The following is a 26,053-nucleotide window of genomic DNA, read 5'->3' as shown; positions in this document are numbered from 1 at the left end:
TAAATGGTACAACCACTTTGGAAAAGTTTGTCAGTTTCTTCAAAAACTAAACATAGACTTACCATATGATCCAGCAAATCTACTTCAAGATATCTACCCAAGAGAAATGAAAATATATGGTCCACAAAGACAGAGGCGCAAATGTTCACAGCAGCATTATTCCCAACGGCCAAAAAATGGAAACAACTCAAATGAAAATCAACTGAAGAACTGATAAATAAAATGTGGTTGATCCATGTAACAGAATACTATTTGGCCATAAAAAGGAATGAAGGAGTGATACATGCTACAACCTAGATGATCCTCAAAAACATTATGTTAAGTGAAAGAAGCCAGACTAAAAAGGCCACATGTTATACAATTTCATTGATATGGAATGTCCAGAAAAGGCAAATTTATAGAAATGAAAAGTAGACTTGTGGTTAGCCCAATGGAGTTCAAGGTGGCAATGAAACTGTAAATGGGCCCTAAGTTTCTTTTTAGGGTCACAAAAATGTTCTAAAAGTAAATTGTGGTGATGGTTGTACAACTCGATATACTAAAAGTCACTGAACTGTAAAAATAGTAACTTAGCAGCAGAAATTCAGTTATATTAATATTAAAATATATATGGTTTTAAAATGAGTATTCTTGAATATGGTCTGATTATGAACTCTTTCAATTTATACAAAAGGATATCACTTAATTGAAAATGGGCTCTAAAACAGAAGTTAAGTTTTTGTTGAAAATTTAAAATAATTCAAAAAATATTTAATATCTTAAATATTTAAAAATATTTAATATTAACATCTCTCTTCAAAGGTACTACTACACAGTCAAGATACACAAAGAATACTGATAGTATTCTTACACTATGTATGTTCCAATGCCCAAACAAGTTTTTAGTCATAGCTTGCTCATGGTGTGAACAAGATGACATCTAACACCAGGGATGTGTGAGTCATGATTGGACTGAAGAATATGGATGGTCAGTATCGAGGGAAAAAAATTCTTGCAGTTTCTACTTGAAACAGTTTCTTAGGGGCGAAGAGTCAGGGTGGTTACAGCTAAAAGTTTTTTGGTCTCTGGGGTTTCATATAATCACCTATGATGCTGTCACTTTAAGAACAAAAGACTGACTTCTCTCAGCTATAATAAAACTGGTATTACATAATTGTTTCTTTCTTTAATGTTAAGTTTTACTTAATTCTAACTTAAAGACCACAGAGTAGTTAACACTGAAGCATGACTCTGAAGCCACCTAGAAATATATGCCTGTGGCTATGTTTCATTTCCGGAACTGGCCAAGCCTATATTAACACCTGCATCTATGTTCATAACTTCCTACAGTTACCTTCCGAAGCATTCTTTTCTGCTACTCAAAGTTACTCTTAGAAAAGTTTCACATCAGAAGCATTAAACTAACATTACATAATACATACTGACAACTTTTTTTTTTACAGGAATCTCTTTATTCAGATTTTTTTCTGGGGCCTTAAGCTTTATGACCCAACCAATGCTTTTTTGGTCAGCTACTATGATTGACAAAGTAGAATCTTGCTCTTCTAAGTATTATACAAGATACACAGTTTCAAACTAGCCTATCAGAATGACTATTTGCTGAGTTTTAAATTAAAATTGTATATAAATTCAACTTAATATGCCTCAAGTCCCAATGAAAGAGCTCATTTTATAAAAATTTAAATGAATTGTTACAGAATGGGTGAAATATTCTTAATGCAGGTATTCATTAAACTGCTTATCCACTTGCCTGGCTGTCCACAGACATTTCCTTATAATATAAAATTAAGTAACTCAGATGAGTGAGAAAAAAAGGATGAACTCTGCCCAAAATCTTGGGCTACTTAAAAACGCTTTTTGGTAAGTATTACAAGCAAGATAAGCACTGATAATGAGATTTTTCTCTATAATTTTTATAATAATGAATATTTACATGTATACTATCTATGTAGCACTGTTTTTTCAAAGCACTAAAACTTTTTAAACTTTTTGCTCATAAAAATCTGATATCCCAATCTGAAACTTGTGCAATAAGTTCTGTGATTACTTCAAATTTTGAATTAATAGAGTAAAAATTGAGGATTTTTACTACTGCATTTCAATTTTCTATTACTCTTTTAATTCTGTGTCTCCACAGAAAGCAGAGGTTTCCAACAATTTCAAAATGTAATGAAAATCTCTAGAGGAAAACTTTCCCTCAAATTATACCATCACCAGTAAACCAAAAAAAAAAAAAAAAAGACTTAAACCCAATCCCTCCTCAAAAAACCCTCTTATCCGTTGGTTTTAAAATAGTCCTTAGAAGTATTTGATCAGTGTCTTTTTTTCAGTTAGGTAGCAGACATTCAACTTTATGCATAAATGTATTAAATTACTCTTCTCATCTTCTACTCATTGAAGAATTAACGATATCATGTAAATACATATACTTAGTAATACAGATTCACTCAATGTAACATGCCTAAAAAGGCATATATCTCTAAATAGGACCAATGATTTAATTTTTTAAAAAGGATACTATTGCTTTAAAAATACAGCACTTCTTAGTATAACTGCATTTATTAAGTCTCTAGGCATAGATAAGAGAAAACTTGAATGATCAGTTCCTTGGCAATGAGTAACACTGACAAGCTAAATTACCATGAACCAGCTAACTGCTTAATATGCCAGGATATTTTTAAGAGTACTTTATATACTTTATCTCACGTAATCCTCATTTTATAGAGAAAAAAAAGTGTCAGAGATTAAGCAATTTATTCTAGGTCACAGTCAGTGAGCTTGGCTGGAAGGATTTGAATTCACTTTTGACACACCACAAAGAGGTACATTATGAACAAGACTAGTAAATGCGGTGAAGAAGCTGTACAGTGAAGCTTGTTGAATTGAGTCAGAAGACACTACCACTAGTTATCTATGTGGTTTTGGGCAATCGTCTCTCTGGCCTATGCCTCAGTTTCCTTACTATGAAAATGAAGAAGTGAGGCTACTTTGATATGTACCAATGTTTAAAAAGTTTGTGTACTAAAGGTTACACAATAGCCAGAATATAAATTATATTAGTATAAATTCACAAAAGTCTGATTTTTCAAAAAAATCTAAACTTCTCTCATTTTTCATAATTTTTAAATTTTATTTTAGAGGAACCTGGATGTCACCGAATCTCCTAAGGTAGTCAACCCAATCCCACTCCAACTCTTAGCTTTCCACCTGAGGCACCTCTCAGAACGACACACTCAAAAGAAACATTTCAACTCCAAAAGCATTGCTAAGATGTATTTTGCTGAAAGTTCTTCCTCAAAATCCTCTTTAATTACCTTTGCTCTTTCCCCAAAGTTCATTTCCCCAGGGTAGTGGCCACATTTCTTTTTCCTATTTTCACCAATTTCTCTGGTCTCCTCTTCCACACCCTCTCAAAATCCTATTTCTTTGTACCCAAAAAAACAAATGTCCCAGAGTAGGCCAAAACCCAACAAGGTTCCAGTCCATAACAGAAATCTTAATACAGTATTTTACTTCTAACTCCTTTAAGACTTCTGATAAACCCAAGCTCTAGAAAACTCTAGTTCAACTGATAAAGATTTTATAAAGCACCCTTCCTATCAAGTTTTCTCTGCCCTGCTCCAAAGCCAGTTCCATATGGAGCCAACATAATTGATGAGGATATGCAATATGTAATCTCATTTTGTTTCCAATTGTATTTAGTGTATCACATGTATGATTAAGAGGCTAACTGGAATTACATATGCAAACATATTAAAAGTACACATCTCAATACCCACCTTCCAAACTGTGTAATTTTGATTTAGATTCATTTCATCATGAAAAGAACAGAATTATTTTAGCCCACTTAGTTTCTGAAAGTTTTCAAAGTTCTTTATATATAGAATCTCAATCTTTTGTCAACAAACAGGGAATAACTTACTTGCCAGAGTAAGAAAATTGAGTGAGGGAAAGAAAGGGTAGCTCCTTATGCAGTTAAAGCAAACATCTGACATCAGTCATTAATCCATGTACTCATCCAGATAATGGAATTTAGAATCTAAATTACTATGAAGTTATTATAGATGATCATTTGCCCAGAATCAGTGATTTGGTATGACAACACCATTTTTGAACTTAAGGTGTAATCTGTGATTTTTCAATAAATTTATCTTGAAAAAATAATAATATTCCATAAAGAATAACAAACAACTAAGATAGCAAAGGTAAAACCAAGCTATGCATGAGAAAAAACAATTCTAAATTTAGCACCCTAAATTACATCAAGGAAAGCCCTCACACCACCATTCACAAGTCTCAGTTCAAGCAACTTATTTTTGGCAAGACAAATCACAGCTGTCAACGCTGGTTTTTTTCCATCCCAAAATTACACAAAGTATTTTGAAAAAATGTAGACATCTTCAGCTGGGGGAAAAGTAAGTTAAAACCGCCGTGTGTCGTTATAAATGCTTTAAAAAGAAGTCACACGGAAGGGGGTTAAAAAAAAAAAAAGCAAACAAACAAACCCTGGAAGATGCAGCAGAGCCCCCTTGCTCCCGAAATAAAACTCCTGGTGGCTGTAACAGCAGCGGCAGCGCTACTCCCGACAGAAGTTTTCAGCTGTCACTTCTAACAGCTGAGCGCTTCCTAGGAGAGAAGCGACAGGCCGAGAAGAGAGGTGGTTGTGGGAGGTCTGAAGATTTAATATTTGAAATCTTACACTCGAAGGGTAACCCTTCCGCACTTCACCTGCACTTACGGGACACCCAGCAAGCGCAGTCCCCCTCCCCCAACACACGCTACACCACTAGCGGCCCGCCACACTCAAGTCCAACAGCTGGAGGGATCGACCACGCGTCCTTTCTCGTTCCCTCCACAGACTGCTCCAGGCTGCGCTGATCTGGGGCTAGGGGCGCGACCTGCACCTGCAAACCCCACAGCGGCCTCACACCTAGGGCCAGGTCCGCCCCACCCGCTCCCCTGCCTCGGGCCGCGGGGCGCTTCGGCTCCTCCAGGAGACTACTCGCGCCCCCTGGGTCTCCGCGCTCTCGGACGCGCCCGGCTTCCAGGGCCCGCGCCGCCGCCCTGGCCCTGTCACCTCGGGCCCCCCGGGACCCCGGGCCTCACCCCCTCCTCCAGCTCATCCTCAGAGCCCGCGTCCTCTGGCTGGTCTAGGTCTATGTCAAACACTCCTGCCATGTCCTCAGCTTCCCTGTCTCGGAAGTCTGGCGCTGGGTAAAAGCCGTCCCGCCTCCGTCGTCGCCTCATGGGCCCGGACCCGCCGCAGCCACCGCCGCCGCTGCCGCCATCACCGGCTGCTTGGGCTCAGTGCGTCTGCGCCTAGGCCTTAGACTGGCTCCTCAAGTTCAGCGCTAGAGCATGCGCACAGGGTTCTGTGAAGCCAAACCGTGGGCAATGAACATGCGTAGAACTATCGCCGAGAGCCAGGTGCTGGCGGAAACATGCGCAGAACCCCAGCCGAAGCCTCTCCTGGAAGCTAGACCATGCGCATTGTCAGCTAAAGCTTTTGATGGACAGTGAGCATGCGTACCGTATCTGAGGTTGATAAATTGAAATTGAACATGCGTAATTAACCTTTCTGAATAGGAAAAAAAAAACACAACATAACTCTTCATTTGTGGAACATGCGCATTCGTTCTCCCTAGCTTTTTGGGAGTTGAAAGTGAGCATGCGCATAATCGCTCTCTGACGTTTGAACGGGACAGAAACGGCTGGTCTTGGGGTTGTCAGTGAGTTAATGGGGAACTCCTAGGGTTGGTGGGGAAAGGGAGAGTCTTGGCTTTGATAGTTACTAGTTCAGTGGCCTTGCGAAAGTCACATAGCCTTCAGAGCCTCAGTTTCCTTATCAATAAAATGAGAATAGTGATACCCAGTTTGTTGGGCTGACAATTTCAAGTACAGAGTATGGTTCACAAGCCACTGCTCTTTCCACTACTGCATAGACGTGGTGTGAGGTATTTACCAAAAATTGTCTCTTTTCATTGTTAAAAAATAATGAAGACTTGCTCTAGTATTTCATCTGGTCTAGTTTTTCCAGGCTTTTCCTTGCTGTCCTACCTAAACTAAATACAAAGTCTTTCTTAAAAGTGTTAACTGTAGTTACCAGGGCAGAAAGGTGATTTGGTGGAGAAAGCCATTATTTGGAAAATAGAAAATTAACATTAACTAAATGTACAATTGCTGAGCTAACTTCTGCGTTCTATGTGTCCCTGTGGTGAGAAGTATATACTGTTAATTCTTTCATTCATTTTGCTTTATTTTGTTTTAAATGTGTATATAGGAAAATAGTGAATACAAATCAGATTCTGGAAACTATTGAGCTTTGTATAAGTGGATTTGGGTATATTAAATCCAAAAACCATATAGAGAAAGAGAACAACTTGCTTGAATGATTGGCTCCTTAGACAACATAACTATTTCATCTATAACACCATATACATATATGATATTTTAAAATTATGTATTTTTATTGATATAAACACATATTGCATTTTATTCTTTAGTAGTAATGTAGTGGTTCTCAAAGTCTATATTTTTTTATTACAGGTTGCTCAATTTTTTGAGGAAATAGGCCTAGAGTGTGTCTCAGCATGTCAATAGTAACACTGCAACTTGGTCAGTGTGGCAATCAGATTGGTTTTGAAGTGTTCGATGCTTTATTTAGTGATGCACACTATCACCAGGGACTCTGCTCTAAAAGAGAGAATGAGGCCTATCAGGCATCTTGCAAAGAAAGATTCTTCAGTGAGGAAGAAAATGGAGGTACGTGTGGTCCACGGCCCTCTCCTTCACTGTGATGTAACCAACCACTTCAAGTCCAGGCCATCCACATGATGTCTGAACCCAGTCCCTTCCCATTTTAGTAGGGAATGACTTTTGTTCTTGACCCTTTGTTTCTATGTTAACAACCTTTGCCTCTCAGCACAAGAGCATGCTCAGATCTTGCCAATCTAACAACAAACAAAACTTATCTTTTGACTATAGCTTTTTCCTTCTTTCTTACCTCTTTGCCTTCTCATCTAAGGTTCCCAAAGGAGAACCCTCTTTAACCAACTGTAATCCTGCTTCTGCCCTAAACCACTAAAGCTGCTCTAGGAAACGTTCCCAATGATTTCCTAATTACCAGATCCAATGACTATTTTTCTTTTCTTAATTCACTTAACTTTTTTGTGGGGTTTGATAACATTAACTATAAAACGCCCTCCCTGAAACTCCTTTTCCTTAGTGTCTGAACTTTTCTTCTCCGGTGGTTGCATCTCAGGCTCTACTCTGTCCTCACTTGTATAGTTCTCTCTGGGCAATTTTAATTACTCTTGTAATTTGCTACATCTTTTACACCATGACTTTCAAATCTCTAGCCTAGCCTCTCTTCCAAGCTGCAGACTGATTTAGTGGACATCTCCACCTGTATCTCCCATGTGTACCTCAAACTCAACATCTCCATACCCAAGAGCATTCATTATCTTTCCTTTAAAGAGCCTCTTGGGCTCTCACTGCCCACATACCATCAGACATCAAGATATGCTTAATTTATCAGCTACATATCTCTTGAAATTCTTCTCTCCGTTCCATCTTCACTGTCATTGCCTTAGTTCTGGCTGTAGTCTTCTCTCACATGGACTGTTTCAAAACACTCCTCCTGAGTTTCCTTGTCTAGACTCTTGTATCTATCACATCTATCTTCCACACTGCTATATCAAAAAAGATGTCTGACTATTCTTCCCCTGCTTGAACATTTTCAATGGTTTCACATTACCTAAAAGATAAATTTCAAGTTTTGATTGCATACAAGAACTTCCAAGATCTGAGCCCTGCCTGTTTTTCATTCCCATTCATCACTTTTTCTACCTCCTTGTTCTCCATCTTGTGCTTCAACAATCCTAAACTGCTTGTTCTGTCAGGGTATTTTGTCCCTCTGAATATGCTACTCTGTTGGTGTGGATTTGTTATGGGTCATATCACATGATACAGTGACTAAGCGTTGATGTGTTTCATTTCTCCCACTATCCTTCTAGAGCTAGATTGATGTGGTCTTCATCTCTATGTTCCCAGCACAGTACATGGCACATTGTAAGCATTCAGCAGATGTTTGTAGACCTGACCCTGTGATCATTTTAGCCCACACTGATTCATCTTGCTTAGCAGAATGCTAGGCATTATGAAACATCTATATATACCTGCAGCTGCCCACCTCAGTTTCTAAGCAGTATGATGGACCTTTCTATCCTTAACCTTTGTTTTTTTTGTTTTGTTTTGTTTTTTGTTTTGGACTTAGAAGTTTATGCTTTGTGTTAACCCAAATAAGAAATATGAAATATTTTTCTTTTGATTTTTTTTTCCCCTCTCCAGTTCCAATTGCCCGAGCTGTACTTGTTGACATGGAACCTAAAGTTATCAATCAAACACTATCAAAGGCTGCCCAGTCTGGCAGATGGAAATATGGCCAACATTCATGCTTCTGTCAAAAACAAGGTTCTGGAAATAACTGGGCATACGGGTAAGACTAATTCATCACGAATTTCATAGTCATATTCAATGTAGTTTCATACATAGTCAATTAATAGAGTGTAGTTACAGCTACACAATTGGTATACTGAGCACATAGTCTTAAAATTGCTGTTTTAAAATTTAGGGTGTGACTTCACCCAAAAGAAACTTTCATTCCATCTCATGTATGTCTGTGCTTCAGGTACAGGTAATAAAACCAAAGATCTCTTGCAGCAGAATTTTTCACTTCTTCACTGTTGTTCTGCCAGCTAACTTATTATCAATATAATATCTTTATCTGGCAGATATTCCAGCTAATAAGGAATACAACAAGGCAGTAGTATTTCCTGGTGTTCTTTGGAAAATTTGAGTGCTTAGGGCTCAATTCAAGAAATTTTGAGTTAATTGGTTTGGGATGAGCCCAAATGTTGAGATTCTTCGGAGCTTCTCTAGGTGATTGTAATGTGCAGCAAAGTTCAAGAACCACTGCTTTAGGAGTATTGTTATGAGAATTGATTATGTTGTATCATAAACTAACAGGACTACCTGGTAATTGAAGTCTATTGCTAAATGAATGGCCTATAAAAAGGAATTTCTGTACCCAGTAAATTCACTCTCTTAGCAGTCCTATTTACCTGTTAGATATTTTTAACTTGTATATTTTAAATTATGTGCTTTTCATGAGAGTTCACTTTCATAGGTTTAAAAAGCCTTCTCTATCCTATATCTTTCTACTTTACATCTGTCTGGTTAAATTTAAAGGTGTTTGTATCTGTTCTTTTTGCATTGCATAGTTACTCTGTTCATGGACCCAGGCATGAAGAATCTATAATGAACCTAATTCAGAAAGAAGTGGAAAAATGTGACTCATTAAGTGGTTTTTTCATCATAATGAGTATGGCTGGGGGCACAGGATCAGGGTTAGGAGCCTTCGTTACACAGAATTTACAAGATCAGTACTCCAACTCTTTGAAAATGAATCAGATTATATGGCCTTATGGAACTGGTGAGGTACGAACACATTAATTGAAATTTTTATATTTCGTATTCTTTGCAGTTAAAATCAATGTAGGTAAAAGATTGATCTGACCCTTTCTTTGGAAATGTTAAACTACTACGTCAGGAGTGATTATACCGTCTGGTAATTGCATAAACAATTCATTTAACTTTGCTTAAACTTTTTCAAACAAATGAAGTGTCCTTGTTTTTAAAAATTCCAAAGAAGGCAATTGTGCATTTCTTCTTAAGAACCCATTCCTGGGTTAGTCTCTCTGGCTCTGGCGACAGTATGTAAAGCAGGGACTTTGACCTCATGTTGAGGTTCAGCATGCCATTGCCAACCTTCAGAGACTTTTCGTTTCTTTCTATTAAGAGGAAATTTCTACCTAGGCCAACTTCCTGTTGACCAACCTAGTGGGAGAAATAAAAAAAAAAAAAAAAAGGTGCGATAAGTCACTATAGGAAATGATTTAGGAATAAAGTATAATAGTAGTGGTTACCATTTATTGAAACCTTACTATATACAGGGCACTGTTCTAAGTTCTTTATTTGCATTCTATCATTAACTTTTACAACTCTAGGAGGCTGGTATAATTGTTATTCCCACTTTACAAATGAGGAAACTGAGGCATAGAGAGATTAAATAACTTTTCCAAGATCATATAGCTAAAAGGTGACAGAGCAAGATTTGATCTCAGGCAAGATGCCCTTTAAAAAATCTACCCCGTTAACCGCTGTTCTCTCCTGCCTTTCTTATTTCTGACCTTTTTCTCTCCAGGTTATTGTTCAGAACTACAACTCCATTTTGACTCTTTCTCACTTGTACCGATCTTCAGACGCCCTCCTTGTTCATGAGAATGATGCTGTTCATAAGATCTGTGCGAAACTGATGAATATCAAGCAGATCTCCTTTAGCGATATAAATCAAGTCCTCGCCCATCAGCTGGGAAGTGTGTTCCAGCCGACTTATAGTGTGGAAGGCTCATTTCACTACAGAAGAAATCCTTTAGGTATTTGTCCTCCTCTATGTTATTTGTAGTAAAGTCTTATGTTCTGAAAGCCTCAAAGTTATCTTTCATAGACTCCTCCCCTCTGCCTGAAGATACACTTGGGTCCCCCTCATCTCAGCAACCTTCCTAAAGAGCTGCTTAGCTCTCTGAACTGTCTTATTGAAAAGTTTTGAGAAGTTACTAAGTTTCTCAAAAGAGTGGTAGATACACATTGACTCCATTCTTCAAGATTCTTTCTTTTTTTTTTTATAAAAACTTTGAGATATAATTCACATACCATACAATTCACCCATTTAAGGGTTTTCTTTTTCAGCATATTCACAAAGTTATTCAACTATCATTTTCATCACTCCATAAAGAAACCCACTATTCTTTTTTCAGCTTATTCAGCAAGTGGTGCCTTATCAATTCAAATCATCTAGATCTAAACAACTCCATAATTTATGCCCCCTAGTCCTAATCTCTTTTCCAAATAGTACCAGTCCCAGTTTTCTTAGTTGCCTTCTGCTTCTTCAAATTCAGCATGTTCTGAATGGATCTACCATTTTTTTCCTGTCTTCTTTCCCCTACCCTGTCTTCCTCAATTCCTGTCACCTGATTTCTCCTACTGTCCTCATATCTCATCAGTAGGCTCAGACTTGTAGGCGCCATCTGTCAGTATTCTTCCCCTTCTTCCCTATCTCTCTGACATTGGTTCAGGGTAACAATATCTCTCAATTAATATTGTGTACAAATACGAGGCAAACCAGCCTTGTTCTAGTCTTTCTCCCACCCCTTCCCAGATAGTGCCACTGTAACTAGCACCACGTGTTTCTTTAGAGAGGGATTCTGTCATGTGCATGTTTTGTACTCCCCACTAATTTGCAGACCTGCGTCTTGTTCATTTCTGTACATTTCACCATACTTACCATATCGTACATCTGTTCATTCAACTAATATTTATTGACTGCCTGCCAGGAACCAGGCACTATGCTAAATGTTGGGCATCCATTGGGAAGCCAATGCAGATGTCGTGTTTACTGTGAAGGAGAGACATTAAACAAATAATTACACTAAGAATATATAACTAAAAACTGAGTTAAATGCTCTGAGGGGAAGGAGAACAGTTCCAAGAGAATGTGTCTTGAAAGAACCAGACGTAGAGGGGGCAGGGAATAAGACTCAAGCCAGGAGCTGGATGAGGATTTGGAGTTGACTAAGCAAAGGGAAGGAGATGGGAATAAGGTGTGCAGAGAGAATAGCACGTGCAAAGGCCATGTGGCTAAAGTAAGCGTAGCATATCAAAACCAGAGAGCAATCCAGTATCATTGGAGCACAGAGAGTGATGTAGGAGATGATTGGAATCTGAGGCTAGAGTGGTGAGCATGGGCAGAACTTGCAGATCCTTGTAAGCCATTTAAAGGCCTTCCTCATCAACCTAAGCATAGGGGAAAGCCATTGAAAGATTTTAAGCAGGTTGGTGACATAATCACTCTTACTCTTGAAAAGGTCCACCGCACTGCCTGTTGAGAGCTGTTTGGAGGTTGCATCTGAAGACTGGTGCAGTCATTCCCTGGAGAGGCTGTGATGGCTTTATCTCACTGAACTGTACTAAGAAAATAGAGGTGGTTAATTAGATGGGAGCTCCCTTGACTCCTACCACCATCTCTACAAATTTTACTGCACTAGGCCCACATTTGCATTTCGCCTTGTTTCACAGTGGGAGAAGTCCTGCTCCTATTAAAAGCCAACTTCTCACGTGGGTTCTGGGACCCATAACTTATCCCTTCTCAGGGACTTAATTCCTCACTCATCTCTCATCCTCCCACATCATTAATTTATGCCTCTTTCATGGCTTACTCCCCTTACAACTACTTTTTGGCATCTCTCACGCTGGAAAAATGCTGTCTTGACATCACCTCTATTGATTGTACCGTTTGTCTATTATTTAGAATAACTATCCTCAAAGGGCTGTCTATCCTAGCTGTCTTCATTTCCTCACCATCTATTTGCTCCTCAGCCCATACTGATCTAGTTTTTCCCCATCTCGTTTCTGAAATTGCTTTTTAAAGTCACAGGCATGTCCACATTGCCAAATTCAGTGGATACTTTACTGCCCTCATTTCCATCAACCTCTCAGTAGAATGTGACATGGCTTACCTCTTGTCTTCCAAGTTTCCTCTTTGTCTTTGGTGACACCCCCTCTCCTGATTTTCCTCCTATCTCCAAGACTACTTTTTTTGTTCCCCTCTTTTCCTCCTTTTTCAGCTCCTCCTCCTTTTCCCAAACTCAAAATGTTAGTTTTGGGCCCTCTTCTCAGATGACTGACCTAGTTCCATGGCTTTAAACACCATTTGCTGACTTTCGTTTGTTTGTTAGTGCTATGCAATAAAATCAGCTCTAGGTATATTACAGAAAAGGATTCTTATGCTTAGAGGAAACTCCACTAGCTGTAAGATCATTTGCACAGCAATTCATAGATGTTATATCAAAATTGGTTCTTTTCATTAGGCCATAGTATATGAGTTTGCACTCAATGTTATCGTTAAATTTATCTTTCATGTTATGGTAATATGTTTTTTCCTCTCTATGTATTTTCTTTAAATATATAAAACAGCTCTGAATGCAAAATAAATTAGCCTTTCTCCTTAATTTTGTTTCATTACAAATACAGATTTCTAAAGGCAGACATATTCCTGCCTTCAAGAATTACTAATCCTGTCTTCTTCTCTAGTACAGTTTGATGTAAATAGGTTCTGATTATCATTTAACTAGATAAAATAAATGTGAGATCTAGGAAATTTTCTAAAGGAATATTTAGTGAACACAGAATGACAACAAAAACATATTAACTCTCATGCTTACTTTGTTTTCCTGGGGTTTAGCTAAATATTCATAGTTCTGGTTACTTGGCTTGTAAATTCTTGTTTCCTTTTTGGCAAAGTGTGGATTCTCACTCATGCTAAAATAGGTGCCAAAAATTAAGCAAATACGTAGTCTGTAATAGACATTGTCTCTGAAATTTTATTTACATTTTAAAATTTAAGCAATTCTAGACTTAGAGGAGAAAACACCCAAAGACCATCATATCATGGTTGTGTACAGGCCAACAGAAACAATGTGGAATTAAAATATTTAGTTCAGGTTTTTTTTTTCTTTACAGGAGACTTAATGGAGAATTTAGTTCCCCATCCTGAATTCAAGATGCTGGGTATTCGTAACATTCCTCAAATGTCTGAGAACTCACTGGCGTACAGCACATTTACTTGGGCTGGCCTCCTCAAGCATTTGAGACAGATGCTCATTTCAAATGCGAAAATGGAAGAAGGTAAAGGGTATTTTAAAAATACGTAGCCCACAAGCTGGGAAAAATGCCTTAACTAAAGTTCTCAGTAAAAACTGGCTTGGGCCAGTTGAAATAATGGTCCCTTCTTCTGCCCAGGGAGGTTCGTGCAAAAACTAACCAGTATATCACAGGCCTTCTCAGTCACATTTTCACAATGTCATTTCCCAAAAAAATTTGATGAGTGTGACATTTGTTTTTATTTTATTTTTATCAAAGTAATAGATGAACATAGTTTTAAAAAATCAAGTCAGAATTCATCTAAGTACATGCTTAAATCTGTTTTAATTTTTACAGATTTGAATTTATAAACATAAAATTTTTATAGATTTTATGTTTACATACATTTCGTTGTATGTGTATTATATCTCTATTTTTTAGAAAAGTCCTGCATGAATTTGTAATGAGGAAAACAGCAGTCTGTCCTACACTTCTCCACTGCCCAACCGATGCCCCGCTTTCAACGTTTTTAGCTGTTTCTTCTGGTATTCGCCTCTATATTTCTAAATATCTTACTTATGCTATTATTTGTTTTATTTTCCAGGTTTAGAAATTATCGGTTGCCTTCTAAATGTGAAAACTGAGGGTTGAATCTTCTTATACCTCCTCTACACACACACACACACACTTTGGGGTTAGATCGCTTTTCGGTGTTTGAATTACTTAAGCTATGTAAATATTATTCACAGTTGAGCCAGGTACTATATACACAGATTATATTTTATTTCAGGTACAGTTTATTTTTTCCTCCTAGAGTTAAATTATATTTATTTGGTCAATATTCTATGTACCTGTCAATAATCTATCCCTAAACTTTTCCATAAAAATGAATCCCTTAACATGTTCAAGCCCATCAAGTAATCTAATACTTTCATTATCTGCTTGGCGATGTCCCTTTAGGAGACCTTCATCCTCCTGTTCAGTCTGCACTGGTTGCTCTCCTGGCTTGATAAGCAACCAGCACTGGCATTTCTGCCTAATTCTGTATTCTATCTCGTTTCCTAGGTTTGATATCTTTCTCTCTCCTGGTTTATTCCCCATATTTCTATACCATACCCTCCATGAGCTTCCTAAGAGTACAAGGAAGGTAAAAATTTTAAGGCTGCAAATGTAATTATTCTGCCCTTACAGCACATTGATAGTTTGGCCAGGTACAGAATTTGAAGTTGGGAATCATTTTTACTTAGCATTTTGAAAGCATTGCTCTATTATCTTCCAGCTTCCAGTGTTACTGTTGAGAAGTCCTGTGTCAGTCTGATTCCTAATCCTGTTTTGTTCTCTCGTGAATCTTTTAGGGTTTTTCTCTTTGTTTCTAGCATTCTGGGATTCCTTAGTGTGGAAGTTTTATCTTGGTAGAATGTAAGCTTTACAAAGACAGGGGTTTTTATCTATTTTGTTTAATGCTATCTCTTCAGAGCCTGGAACAGTGGCCCAGCACGTAGTGTTGCCGAGTTTAGCCTTTCCTGAGCACAAACCTTTCAGAATGGAGGGGTGCGCCCCTCCTGCTGCAGGGAATGGGAAGGGTCTGTGGCTCTCACTGCTTCTCAGGTTTTTAGCAAATCCTCTTGTTTCTTCGTTTTTTTAGAAGTGCCTGGCCTGCTTCCAGGTCCTCCACTGTGGACAGAAGTTTCAGCTTTCCCTGGTTGCTAAGTTGCTAACCACTGGTTCATTTGCTTTCCAGCTTCTAAAATTTTGTTGCCATTATCTCCTCTCCCATTCCCTTTTTTCTTGCTTATGTCTTTTTTACAATCTCTGTATTATCTTGTTAGTGAGCTTTGAGGAGAGAGTGGCAGTAAACTGATATATTCAGTCTGTCATGTTTAACTGGAAATGACTACTTCATATTATTTTTGCAGCATGTATTTTACCACAAATTATACTAACTTAGGTTTCAATACTGTGGAAGTGGATTTCCTCTACATTTATTTGTAATACCTTATTTTTACAATTTTAGATTGTAGTGCCTGAGGTTTGGAGATAGTTCATATCTTAAATGCTTCCTGAAATTTTTGGTTACAGTATGTCTCTTTTTTCCTAGCAATACCTGTTAACATCTCAAGGATCACAGTATTCCTCAGGGTAGTGTGAGGCGTGCTGCCCTGGGCTCCCATGCAGAACTTTAAGATATTAATATTTTTTCACAGTTCTAAATGGAGCTTTGAACATATAAATGTTTGTATATATGCATGTGAATATATATGAATGAATACACACACACACACACACACACACATCACTCATCAGGTTGAAGAATGTAGTTTTAAATCTCATCAGATGTTTTCAGACTCCTCTATATGAAGATTGACCGCATTCATATTGCCATCAGCGACTGACTTGTTTCCCTAGGTCCTAGCAACAGGAAGAATGAGTGATCTAAGAGAGAACCAGGCAGAAATTACATTGCCTTTGATGACCTAGCTATGGAGGTCACACACCATCATTTCTGCACCATCCTTTTGATTTTTAAGGTTAGCCCTATCCCATGTGGGAGACCACACAAGGGCCTGAATACCAGGAGGCAAGGATCATTGAGGTTCATCTTGGAGGCCAGCTACCATTCTCTGTCCTCTGTTGCCTGATGAGTCATGTCCTCCCATATGCAGAATATATTTAACTCCTCCCAAGGACCCCAAAAGCTATGTCCCATTAGCACATTAGCCTAAAGTGCAGGATCCTGTCATCTAGAAGCAAGTCTGGGTGTGGATTTATACTTCTCAGGTGAGAGTTCTTGAGTACAGCTCTTTGAGTACAGTTCCTCCCAGCTGGCCCCAACAGATCCTGGTAGAACAGGCATAGGGTAACTGGTAGACACTCCTTTTAAAAAAATGGGTAAATGAAAAGCATGCAGGAGTCGTTGGTCCCTAACAATTCATCAGGGCATGTGCTGGCAGTTTCTTGATTAAAATGTAAGGCCTGGGAATAATTTTTCAGGGCTTTTCGCTTGCCCCTCTGAATCAAACAATTATAATATACTTGTTTATTTATTTTTATGTTTTATTTAAAATATTTTTTTAAATTTTATTAGTAGATTTGTTTTTCTAGTTTGGATTAATTCATGCATGTAAGAATAGAGTCAGTTCTAAAGCTCTCTATAAAAAGACATTTTAAAAATGAAACTGGCATCACATTGTATGTATCTTTTTCCATAACTTTTTTTCAACATAATATTTTGTGGCCTCCAATTCAGCACATTTAGACATGCCTTATTCACTTTAATAGCTACAGTTTTCTACTTACTATATATGTGCCTTAATTTATTATATGCACATAGATTAAAAAGTCAATTCTACAAAGCTGTTTGTTAAAACTATTAGTCCATAACCTTCCTCTATTTTCTCCTTTCCAGAGGCAACCATTTTTCAAAATTCTTTTGCTGGTTCTTTGACTGTTTTCAACTATTTGTTGCCGTTCATTGCTTTTTCAGTTATTTAGGTATTACCTATTTACTTCCCACTGTAGAGTTATGATTTAGATCTTTTTCCCCCAACACTGGCCCCTAAGGCCTACAGACAAGACACCCTTCTGTCTTGTCATCAGTCCAATATAGTAGTGTCATCACTGGGTTAAAGCAATATCCAGCTTTACACGATCAAGACCAAATAAATGCTAGTCACAGCTGAGCCCTGTAGTATCCTGTGATTACTTTTCTTTTCCTGTATAATTTTTTAAATTTTCTTCGGAGTTAATAATTGCCTTGTTTTCTTGTTTGCTTAGTTTTTCTATGTACTGTCAATTATTCAACCCTAATTATTTTTCTACTTGTCTAAATTTTTTCTCGATATATTGAAGTATTCTATCAGTTTCATCTTCTTTAAGAAATCACTCCTAGAGTCTTCTGACTTGCTTCAGTGTGGATTTCTTACTCTCTATAGCCAATGTACATTTGTCATCCTGGGTATTCTCTTTGCCTGTCTCCAATGTTGGATATTCTGCTCGGAGGGTTTAGACAAAGCCCCAGTGATCATGTTTTTCCTGGTTTTCACTTGATCTCTCTGGTTTCAGTGTGTACCCTACCCTTACCTCTGCCTGGTGTTCTCCAGACCAGAGACCCTCCGTCATATCTTCTCAAGAAAATAAACCCTTCGTTTTCTGCTAGGGTAGAGATGAGGCAGTCATCATGATAAACTGACAAGTTTAGCAACGTTTCTTAAGCAGGAGTCAAAGGTGAATGTGCTCTACATGATTGCAAAGCCAATTTAAGAGCTAATAACAGTGTTTTCATGGATTCCCTTAAAGAATGCTGTATTGCTGATGTTCTGGAGGCACAGAGGATAATGTGTGAGAATACAGGCATGATTAATGCTGTGTCAAAAAGTAATAGTCATTGAATGTGAAGACATTTTAGGAAAACCTTAACTAATTGATTTAGTTATATATAAGTATATATATTTAAAATCTAAACCTAATTTACTCTAAAAGAACTCTTTAAATAAGTATAAAATTTAATAATAGAAGTGAATAATTTAATTGATAATATTTTTTCTTATAATCAATGGTATCTTGGAAGGAAATGTAATATTATGGATTTATACCCTATTTTTGTTGCATGAATTACAAACATTTCTGTCCATCATTTTTGTCTTTCGTGTGATGTTTTTCACCATATGGAAGTTTTACATTTTTATGCAAGCAAAGCTATAAATCTTCCTTTATAGATTCTGAGCCTTGCCTACTCCAAAGATATAAAAATATTCTCTATTGTTTCCCAGTATTTTTTATCGTTTTATGTTTAATATTTAAATTTTAACCCATCTGGGATTTATTTTTAATTAATTTATTTTTATTTCTTTAATGTTACCACATATTTGACCCCTTCTACCCCATCCACCTCACTCCTCCCCGCTCCCCCCTACTATTTTTATTTTTGATAATGCCTTCTTTGTTACTTCCTCTCCCATTTTAAATTTTATTTACTTAATTTTTCTTTTTTATTTTTTGAACATCAGTTTTTCAAGGGCCCAACTTTGGATTGGCTTCTTTTCTTTTTTTTCTTTTTGAAACTTTTAGAGTTGATTACCTTTATTTTTTAGTAATATAGAGTGAAGAATTATCTAACAAATAGAGCTTTGACAGCATGTGATATATTTTTTTGCATGTCATTTTTAATGGTTTTATTGAAGTATAATTTATATATCATATACTTCACCTATTATGAGTACAGTTCAATGATTTTTTTAGTAAATTTGTAGTTGTGCAACTATTATCACAATCCAGTTTTAGAACATTTCTGCCACTCCAAAAAAGTTCCTATATCCATTTGCATTCAATTTCCATTTTTATTCCTAGCCCCAACCAACCACTGATGTGCGTTTTGTCTCTTTAGATTTGCCTATTTTGGACATTTCATATAAGTGGAATTATATACTATATAGTCTTTTGTGTCTGACTTCTTTCATTTAACATAGCATTTTTAAGGTTTATCCATGTTGTAGCATATGTCACTAGTTCAGTCCTTTGTACTGTTGAATAGTATTCCATCGAATGGATATGTCACACTTTGTTTATATGTCCAACAGTTGATGGACATTAAGATTGTTTTCACTTTGTGACTATTATGAATAATGCCACTAAGAACATTCACATATAAGTCTTTGTGTGGACATATGTTTTCCGTCTCTTGCATATATACCTAGGAGACTCATTGCTAGGTTGAAGGATAAGTCTATGTTTAACCTTTTAAATAACTGCTAAACTCTTTTCCGTAGTGGCTGCACCATTTTACATTCCCACAAGCAGTTTAAGAGGGTTTCGGTTTTTCCACATCTTTGCCAACATCTGATATTGTGAGTCTTTTTGAGTGTAGCCATTCTAATAGATGTACAGTAGTGTCTTCTTGTGGTTTCAATTTGTATTTTCCTAATGACAGTATTGTTGAGAATTTTTTCATGTGCTTATTAGTCATCTGTTAATCTTCATTGGCGAAATTTTTATTCAAATACCTTTCCAATTTTTAAATTAGCCTTGTCTTATTGAGTTCAGCATACCAAAACTTTTGATTTGTTGTATTTCCATTTTTGCTGAAAATCCATCTGTTACTGCACACTGAATTTTATCCCTATCCTATGTATAATTTAAGAATATTTTCTTGATATTTCTACATGACTAGTCAATTTGCAATCCTATTTTGGTTTTATGTTTCTACATTCCTTAACATTTTTGTATGTTTTTTGTTAGTTTGTTCATAATGGTATATAAACTTCACCCATTTTAGGCGTATAGTCCTGTCAATTCTGACAAACATACAGTGTGTAACCATTACCACAATTGAGATAGAGTATTTCCATCATCTCAGAAAGTTCCTTCATACCCTTAGTAGGCATTCTCTTCCCTCTACCCCTAGTCCCTAGCAACTACTGATCTGAATTTTATTCCTATGGTTTTGCCTTTTCTAGTTCTATAAATGGAATCATACAATATGTAATCTTTTGAGTCAGGCTTATTTCACTCAGCATAATGCTTTTGAGATTTATCCATGTTGTTATGTGTATCAGGAGTTACTTTCTTTTTATTGCTGAGTTGAATTCCATGCACCTACCCCTATCCTTTAATAGTCAATGAAGAATATTTCATGCCTTTCTCAGGACTGAGTAGTTTGGATTACTTTAGGTCTACTGGATAAGGATTTTTTTAAACTTTCATCGGACAAAAAAACAACAACAAACTTTTAGTTATCAAATAAAAATACATATAAAATGCACATACCATTATACACATTTCTCTTGTTCAAAGCCATTTATAAAGTCTCTTGCTTTTTTTCTTTTGGTAGGTATCAATTGGCATGTACGGCCTCCTGTATCAGGACTTCCTACTCTCAGTAAGGAGCTCCATTTTAACACTTCCATTGCTAACTTAGTTATCCTTCGTGGGAAAAGTGTGCACAGTGCGGATCTGGGTGAGCAGAAGTTAAAGTGAAAATTAAGATGTACATTTGGCACATATCCATGGTACACATGATAAAAAAGGAGAAAAACGTCCCCGAATTTATTTTTAGAGAAAGGAAAATAATAACTGTATGTTTTAGTAGCAAAATGTAACCATTTTATCAGTTAGTATGTGACTGAACACCAAAATAGAAGTGGTTTAAACAAGATACAAGTTTAATTCTTTCTTCCTGAATATGGTTGCTCTGTTGTCCTTACCTTGTGGCTTCCTCCTTTTAGTCTAAGACATGTGTTTGAGTTTCAGCCATCAAATCACACAGGAATAAGCAAAGAAGGCATACCTCCTTCTCCTAGGGTCACACACCACACTTGTATTTATATCCCTTTGACTGGAACTGAATCATTATGTGCTACACTTAGCTGCAATGGTGACCATGAGCACAGTTAAAATTTTGGAATTTGTTTACTAAAGAAGAGAACAGGTATTGTGAGACAACTAATGTTATCTTTGCCAAGTATTTTGTTACAACATTTTCACAAAGTTGAAAGAGCAATACTCTTGACAAGTGTCTAGGTTTATATTATCCTTATTTGGTGATTTCAGCAATATCAAATTGGCTATAAAGAAAACCAAACAATCTAGTTCTGATAATACCCCTTAGATAAAAAAAAAAACTAGTAACAATTAAAAAGAGGTCACTTCAAGTCGATCAGATGGTGTACTTTCTTCATAGTCTTCATCGTAGATTTTAAAATGAGAATAAAAGGATATATAATCTAACTTCTAAAAACTTACCCACAGCAAACGACACAGGTGCATAGAAGTGTTCTTACATTGACAGTCATTGCAGTATCTTTCACACTAACAAATATGTGGAAATAACCTAAATGTCCAAACAGTAGGAAATGTGTTAAATAAATTATGGCATATTCATGTAAGGAGCCTTTAAATATGAGTGATATTATTATAATAGAAAAGTAGTTCACAACATACTGGTAAATGAAAAATGCAGACTACAGAAGAGCATGTATGTAAAATTACACAAGAGAGTCAGCAAACTATTCATGGTCATTATTTCTGCATAGTGGCATTTCATCTGTTCAGCTGACTTAAATTTTCTTTGTAATAAAATTTTCTAAATGTGAATTATTCCTTCTATTTAATGATGAATATGAATCATTTATCCAAAAGCAATATAAAGCTAGTTTTAAAAAAGCAAAATAAAAGGAGATTTTTGGTGAAATGGATAAGAAAATATTCCTTTATTAATTTGTTTCCAAAATTAATGATTTATTCTGTTAACAATGGCTTATGTTATTTTACTCTAGGGGGATTTAAAGATCCAGCTCTCTATACTTCCTGGTTAGAGCCTGACAATGCTTTCAGTGTGTGGAAAACCCAGCGAGCCTTTAGCAAATATGAAAAGTCTGCAGCGTTGGTCAGCAATAGCCAGTTCTTAGTTAAACCACTTGATATGATTGTGGGCAAAGCATGGAATATGTTTGCTTCAAAGTAAGTAAAAGATAAATCTATAAATCTTTCTAACCTTAGATAATACAATGTTAAAACACAAAGCAGAATTTGGAGTGTCTTTGGTCTATTTGGGATGCTATAACAAAAATAGCAGAGACTGGGTAGGTAGCTTATAAAGAACAGAAATTTACTTCTCACATTTCTGGAGATTGGGAAGTCTAAGATTAAGGTGCTGAGCAAGTGTTTTTCAGACAACACTTAATTTGCCAGATGTTTTGATGTCTGGAGAAGACCCACTTACTGGTTCATGGGTGGTGTCTTTTCCCTCTGTCCTCAAATGGCAGAAAAGGCAAAAGAGCTTTCATGGTCCTCTTTTAGATGGGCACGAATCCCATTCACAAGAGCTCCACCCTCATGACCTAATCACCGCCTAAAGGCCTCATCTATAATACCAGCACCTTGGGGGTTAGGATTCCAACATGTGAATTTGGGGGGAATATAGACATTCAGTCTATAGCATGGAATAAGCATGGCCCCCACTTTGTAGGTATGAAACTGTAGTCGTGTTACTTCAGGCTTCATTTCCTGATTGGTACAATGCGTCCAAACTGAGAGGATCTGTAGTGAGGATTAAATGAGATAATCATGTAAAAATACCTGACTAGTTAATGCTTAATAATTTTTTGATATTATGATTGTTGATTAAATGAGTAATTTCTAAATGAAATGAGAGTATAGTAGAAATTTCATTACAAGGCAGGGACAATAAGATAGTTTTCCAAAACAAGATCCTTAGAAGAATGGAAGAGATCCTAATCTTGCTCAGTAAGAAATCCTACACGTTCAACTCCACTTGATACAAAGAAATGTATTATCAGGTTTCCTGACCTCTGCCACAATTAATTAATGTCGAAGCAAAATTCCTCAAATGATTGGACAATGCCTCTACTTGGATTAGGTAGGATTCCTAATGGCCCCCCATCCTGCACATGGCCAGTCTAAGACCCCTACTCCTCAGGACCGTGAACTCTGCCCTTTTCTGGTATACATTCTCTTTCCACTCATTAAATGATAGTAGCCATTATTACATCAACTTAATTTATGTCTGCCTTGCTATGCATTTTAACACGAGTCTCCTGCCTCAGAACATTTTGCAGGGGTAGAGGTATCAAGAAAACCTGGCATAACTGCAAATTAAGTGTTGTCTGAAAAACACTTGGAAGGCTTCACCTTATTCCTAGTACTGGATTAATGTGTTTCTACAGTTTCAAGCTTTACATAAAACTTCTCAGGCACTTTTCAGGGTTTATATTAAACCCCATCACCTCCTTTAGGGTGTTGATTATGTGCTAGGTGGACAACCAAATCTGAACCTGCTTCTTTTTCCTATGTGCTGCTTTTTGTCATTCTCTTGGGTGCTAAAAAGACAGGCAGCCTGCATAAACTTTGAAAGTTTGCTAATCTTTGAAGCAAGTATAAAACTTAAGAAATTCTCTCATCTTAAAATGTTCATGAGCTGGGGAAGGCATATTTATTGTATGATTTTTATGAATTATTCATTTGCCTGAGATTTTTTTATTTTACATTTTGTTTCTTTTACCAGAGCCTACATTCATCAGTACACAAAATTTGGAATTGAAGAAGAGGACTTTTTGGACAGTTTCACACTGTTAGAACAGGTTATTGCCAGTTACTGCAACCTCCGATTTTGAACAAAGGGGGAAAAGTACCTTACATCATTTTTGGACTAAAATATTTTCCATATTGCTTTCCCTATAAGGTTTCAAACGACAAAGTAATATGCTGATTCCTTCTGTATACTATGCCCACAGAACAGGAGGAAAACCTTTTAAATGGAGAAAATAGCATGTTTTCAATGAAAACATCTACTTGGTATTTTCATTTGTAAGAAAAAAATTGGTGCTTCTATAAGAACTTTGGAAATACTTTGCTGAGGTGTTAGAACTCTGGAACTATCTCAAAAAGGGAATATTCTGTTTTGTCCCTAAATTCCTAACTCTTCCTTCTCTATTCCAAAAAGGATTCACTAAATATGAGCTAAACTTTCGCAGCACAATTTTAAGCTAAGAAATTGCAATTCTGTATATAAATGTATTCATCTCTGAAATGAATGCTTTGAACCACAAGAGGGAGCTGTTGTTAAACTCTATAGTGTGAACCTCTCTTGAATATTCTATAACAGGTAAGATTTTCCACTTTAAGCAACTACTTAAATATAAATTTCAGGATTTTGTTAATAAATGTACATCATGTTTAAATACTAAAGAAAATAAGTAAATGTTACTTCATTTGCTTTTCTTCAACTTTTTGGGCATAAGAAAATTGGGTCAGTTTTCTCTTAGACCTTAGAATACGAAGGCAGAAACTGATTTTAGTGCTTTAAAATTACTTATAGGTATTTAGCTGATGTGAAAGAAGGTTATATGATTTTCAGTAAAAGGCGTTAAGAGCTTTCACCAATATTTCACTAAGTTGAGAAAATTATCACGAAGGAAATACTGTGCTTGATGAAATTGGCACACTCAGGTTTCACTCAGAAGGACAAAACACACTTGGAAATTGGCAGCTGAATTTGAGGGGAGTGGTGTATTTCAGTTAAAGACATCACATGCAATATATTAACAAACGTAAAATGGAAAACAAATAGGAACATTTGCTTGCCCTTTCTGCCAAATCTACCAGTGGTGACTTATTTTTATTTGGAACAAAGACAGTTCACAGCTTCACTGGTTCTTCCTTTTCTTTCCATATGGAAATGATTACCTTTTTTGCTGTTTTTCTTATCAACTGTTGCTATGATTTAAAATACTGAACCATATCTTATTTCTAAAGAATGTAAAAAGTGGTCTGTTCAGCTGCTAAAAGGCACACCCCACTGCTGCATTTTGTTAACCCAAGTCTACTTGAAAAATAATTAGATCATAATTTTTATAAAATAAAGTTAAAAGTAATTGTTTAGCATTGAAGAGATCCAAAGACTACAGCCACCAAACGAAACCAGCATTATTGAAGATCTGTAACTGAATGACCTCCCCAGGGGTTAAGCTGATTATGAGGAAACTTGCTAAAAAGTTAAGCTTCAACAAAGTCATAAGTTTGAAATCATTTTATATTTGAGCAAGGTACCATGAAGTACCTTAGGGACAAGTCTATTTCTAATTTGGCAACTCATGGAATCAATGGCAGGTGAATATTGAAAGTAAACCCAATTAGGCAGAGCTCTGGGTCCATTCACTGATGTGAGTTGACCCTTTTTATGATCCACAACTATATTATTTGAGTGCAATGGATAAGCCTCGACCTGGGAAAACCACCTTCGTGATCATGGTATCTCCCATTATTTGATATGTGTGAACACCTAAATATTTACAAAGTTGTTTTAAACGTTTACATGGAAAATCTGTTCTTGTCTATTTGGAATAATATAAAATTTTTGCTGTTAGAGTTGGAATTTTAACTTGAAAATTAACACAAAGAAGCTGATTCCAAACTTCAAGATAAAGGGTGGCATTGGAAATGTACTTTGATTTGTGTGCACAAAATGGCTAATCAGCCAGGACAACATCAGAATCGTCACTTCCTAGGCATACAGATCCGGAAACTTTGAACATGTCATTGCTTAGATTACTGGGTAACTGGAGTACTATTTTCACTCAGACATTATCCCACGGAGCCAGGATGCACTCCTATAGGTAGTGAGTACAGTGTAATTCAGACTTTTTATTTTCAATCCTTTTCACTCTCCCCGATTTGTGTTTTCCTCAAGAACTCTAAACTCTAAAACCTGTTTCTTCCCATCACTTCCTCTTGCTTCTAGCTTTGGGTTCTCCCCTCCCGATACTATCCGATCTGCAACATC

At 36.6% G+C, this 26,053-nt stretch overlaps 2 protein-coding genes across 8 annotated transcripts in view; one reads left to right on the top strand and one right to left on the bottom strand.

The window, feature by feature from the left end:
• The window catches only part of RPS6KB1 (ribosomal protein S6 kinase B1), a 34,753-nt gene extending 29,372 nt beyond the window's left edge, over positions 1 to 5,381 (bottom strand). For 2 of the 3 annotated variants that reach the window (XM_006924901.3, XM_015599193.2), the window contains exon 1: positions 5,107 to 5,381. In XM_006924901.3, coding sequence (XP_006924963.1) covers positions 5,107 to 5,247 — 141 coding nt within the window. In that variant the 5' untranslated portion in view covers positions 5,248 to 5,381. Of the gene's footprint in view, positions 1 to 4,505; positions 4,618 to 5,106 lie in introns of those variants that run through there. The other variant, XM_006924902.3, reaches the window with a different exon arrangement.
• An 80-nt stretch (positions 5,382 to 5,461) lies between these two features.
• On the top strand, positions 5,462 to 25,711 carry TUBD1 (tubulin delta 1). Of its 5 annotated transcripts, none has more exons than XM_025041554.1 (9): positions 5,462 to 5,540; positions 6,547 to 6,762; positions 8,350 to 8,497; positions 9,282 to 9,498; positions 10,265 to 10,496; positions 13,639 to 13,803; positions 20,585 to 20,710; positions 22,029 to 22,212; positions 23,777 to 23,963. In XM_025041554.1, the coding sequence occupies exons 2-9, from the start codon at positions 6,591 to 6,593 to the stop codon at positions 23,883 to 23,885; spliced, it is 1,353 nt and encodes a 450-aa protein (XP_024897322.1). In that variant the 5' UTR covers positions 5,462 to 5,540; positions 6,547 to 6,590; the 3' UTR covers positions 23,886 to 23,963. The 5 variants fall into 5 exon arrangements, with proteins under 5 accessions (XP_024897322.1, XP_015454878.1, XP_015454879.1 ...); XM_015599392.2 differs by having other exon boundaries at positions 5,539 to 5,662; XM_015599393.2 differs by lacking the exon at positions 5,462 to 5,540 and adding an exon at positions 5,553 to 5,729 and having other exon boundaries at positions 20,585 to 20,632; positions 23,777 to 25,711.
• The last annotated feature ends 342 nt before the right edge of the window (positions 25,712 to 26,053 follow it).

This window comes from Pteropus alecto, unplaced genomic scaffold (assembly GCF_000325575.1).
Source record: "Pteropus alecto unplaced genomic scaffold, ASM32557v1 scaffold98, whole genome shotgun sequence".
Classification (NCBI taxonomy): Eukaryota; Metazoa; Chordata; class Mammalia; order Chiroptera; family Pteropodidae; genus Pteropus; species Pteropus alecto.
The sequence above is the reverse complement of the archived record's forward strand: the minus strand, read 5'-3'. Positions and strand labels throughout refer to the sequence as shown.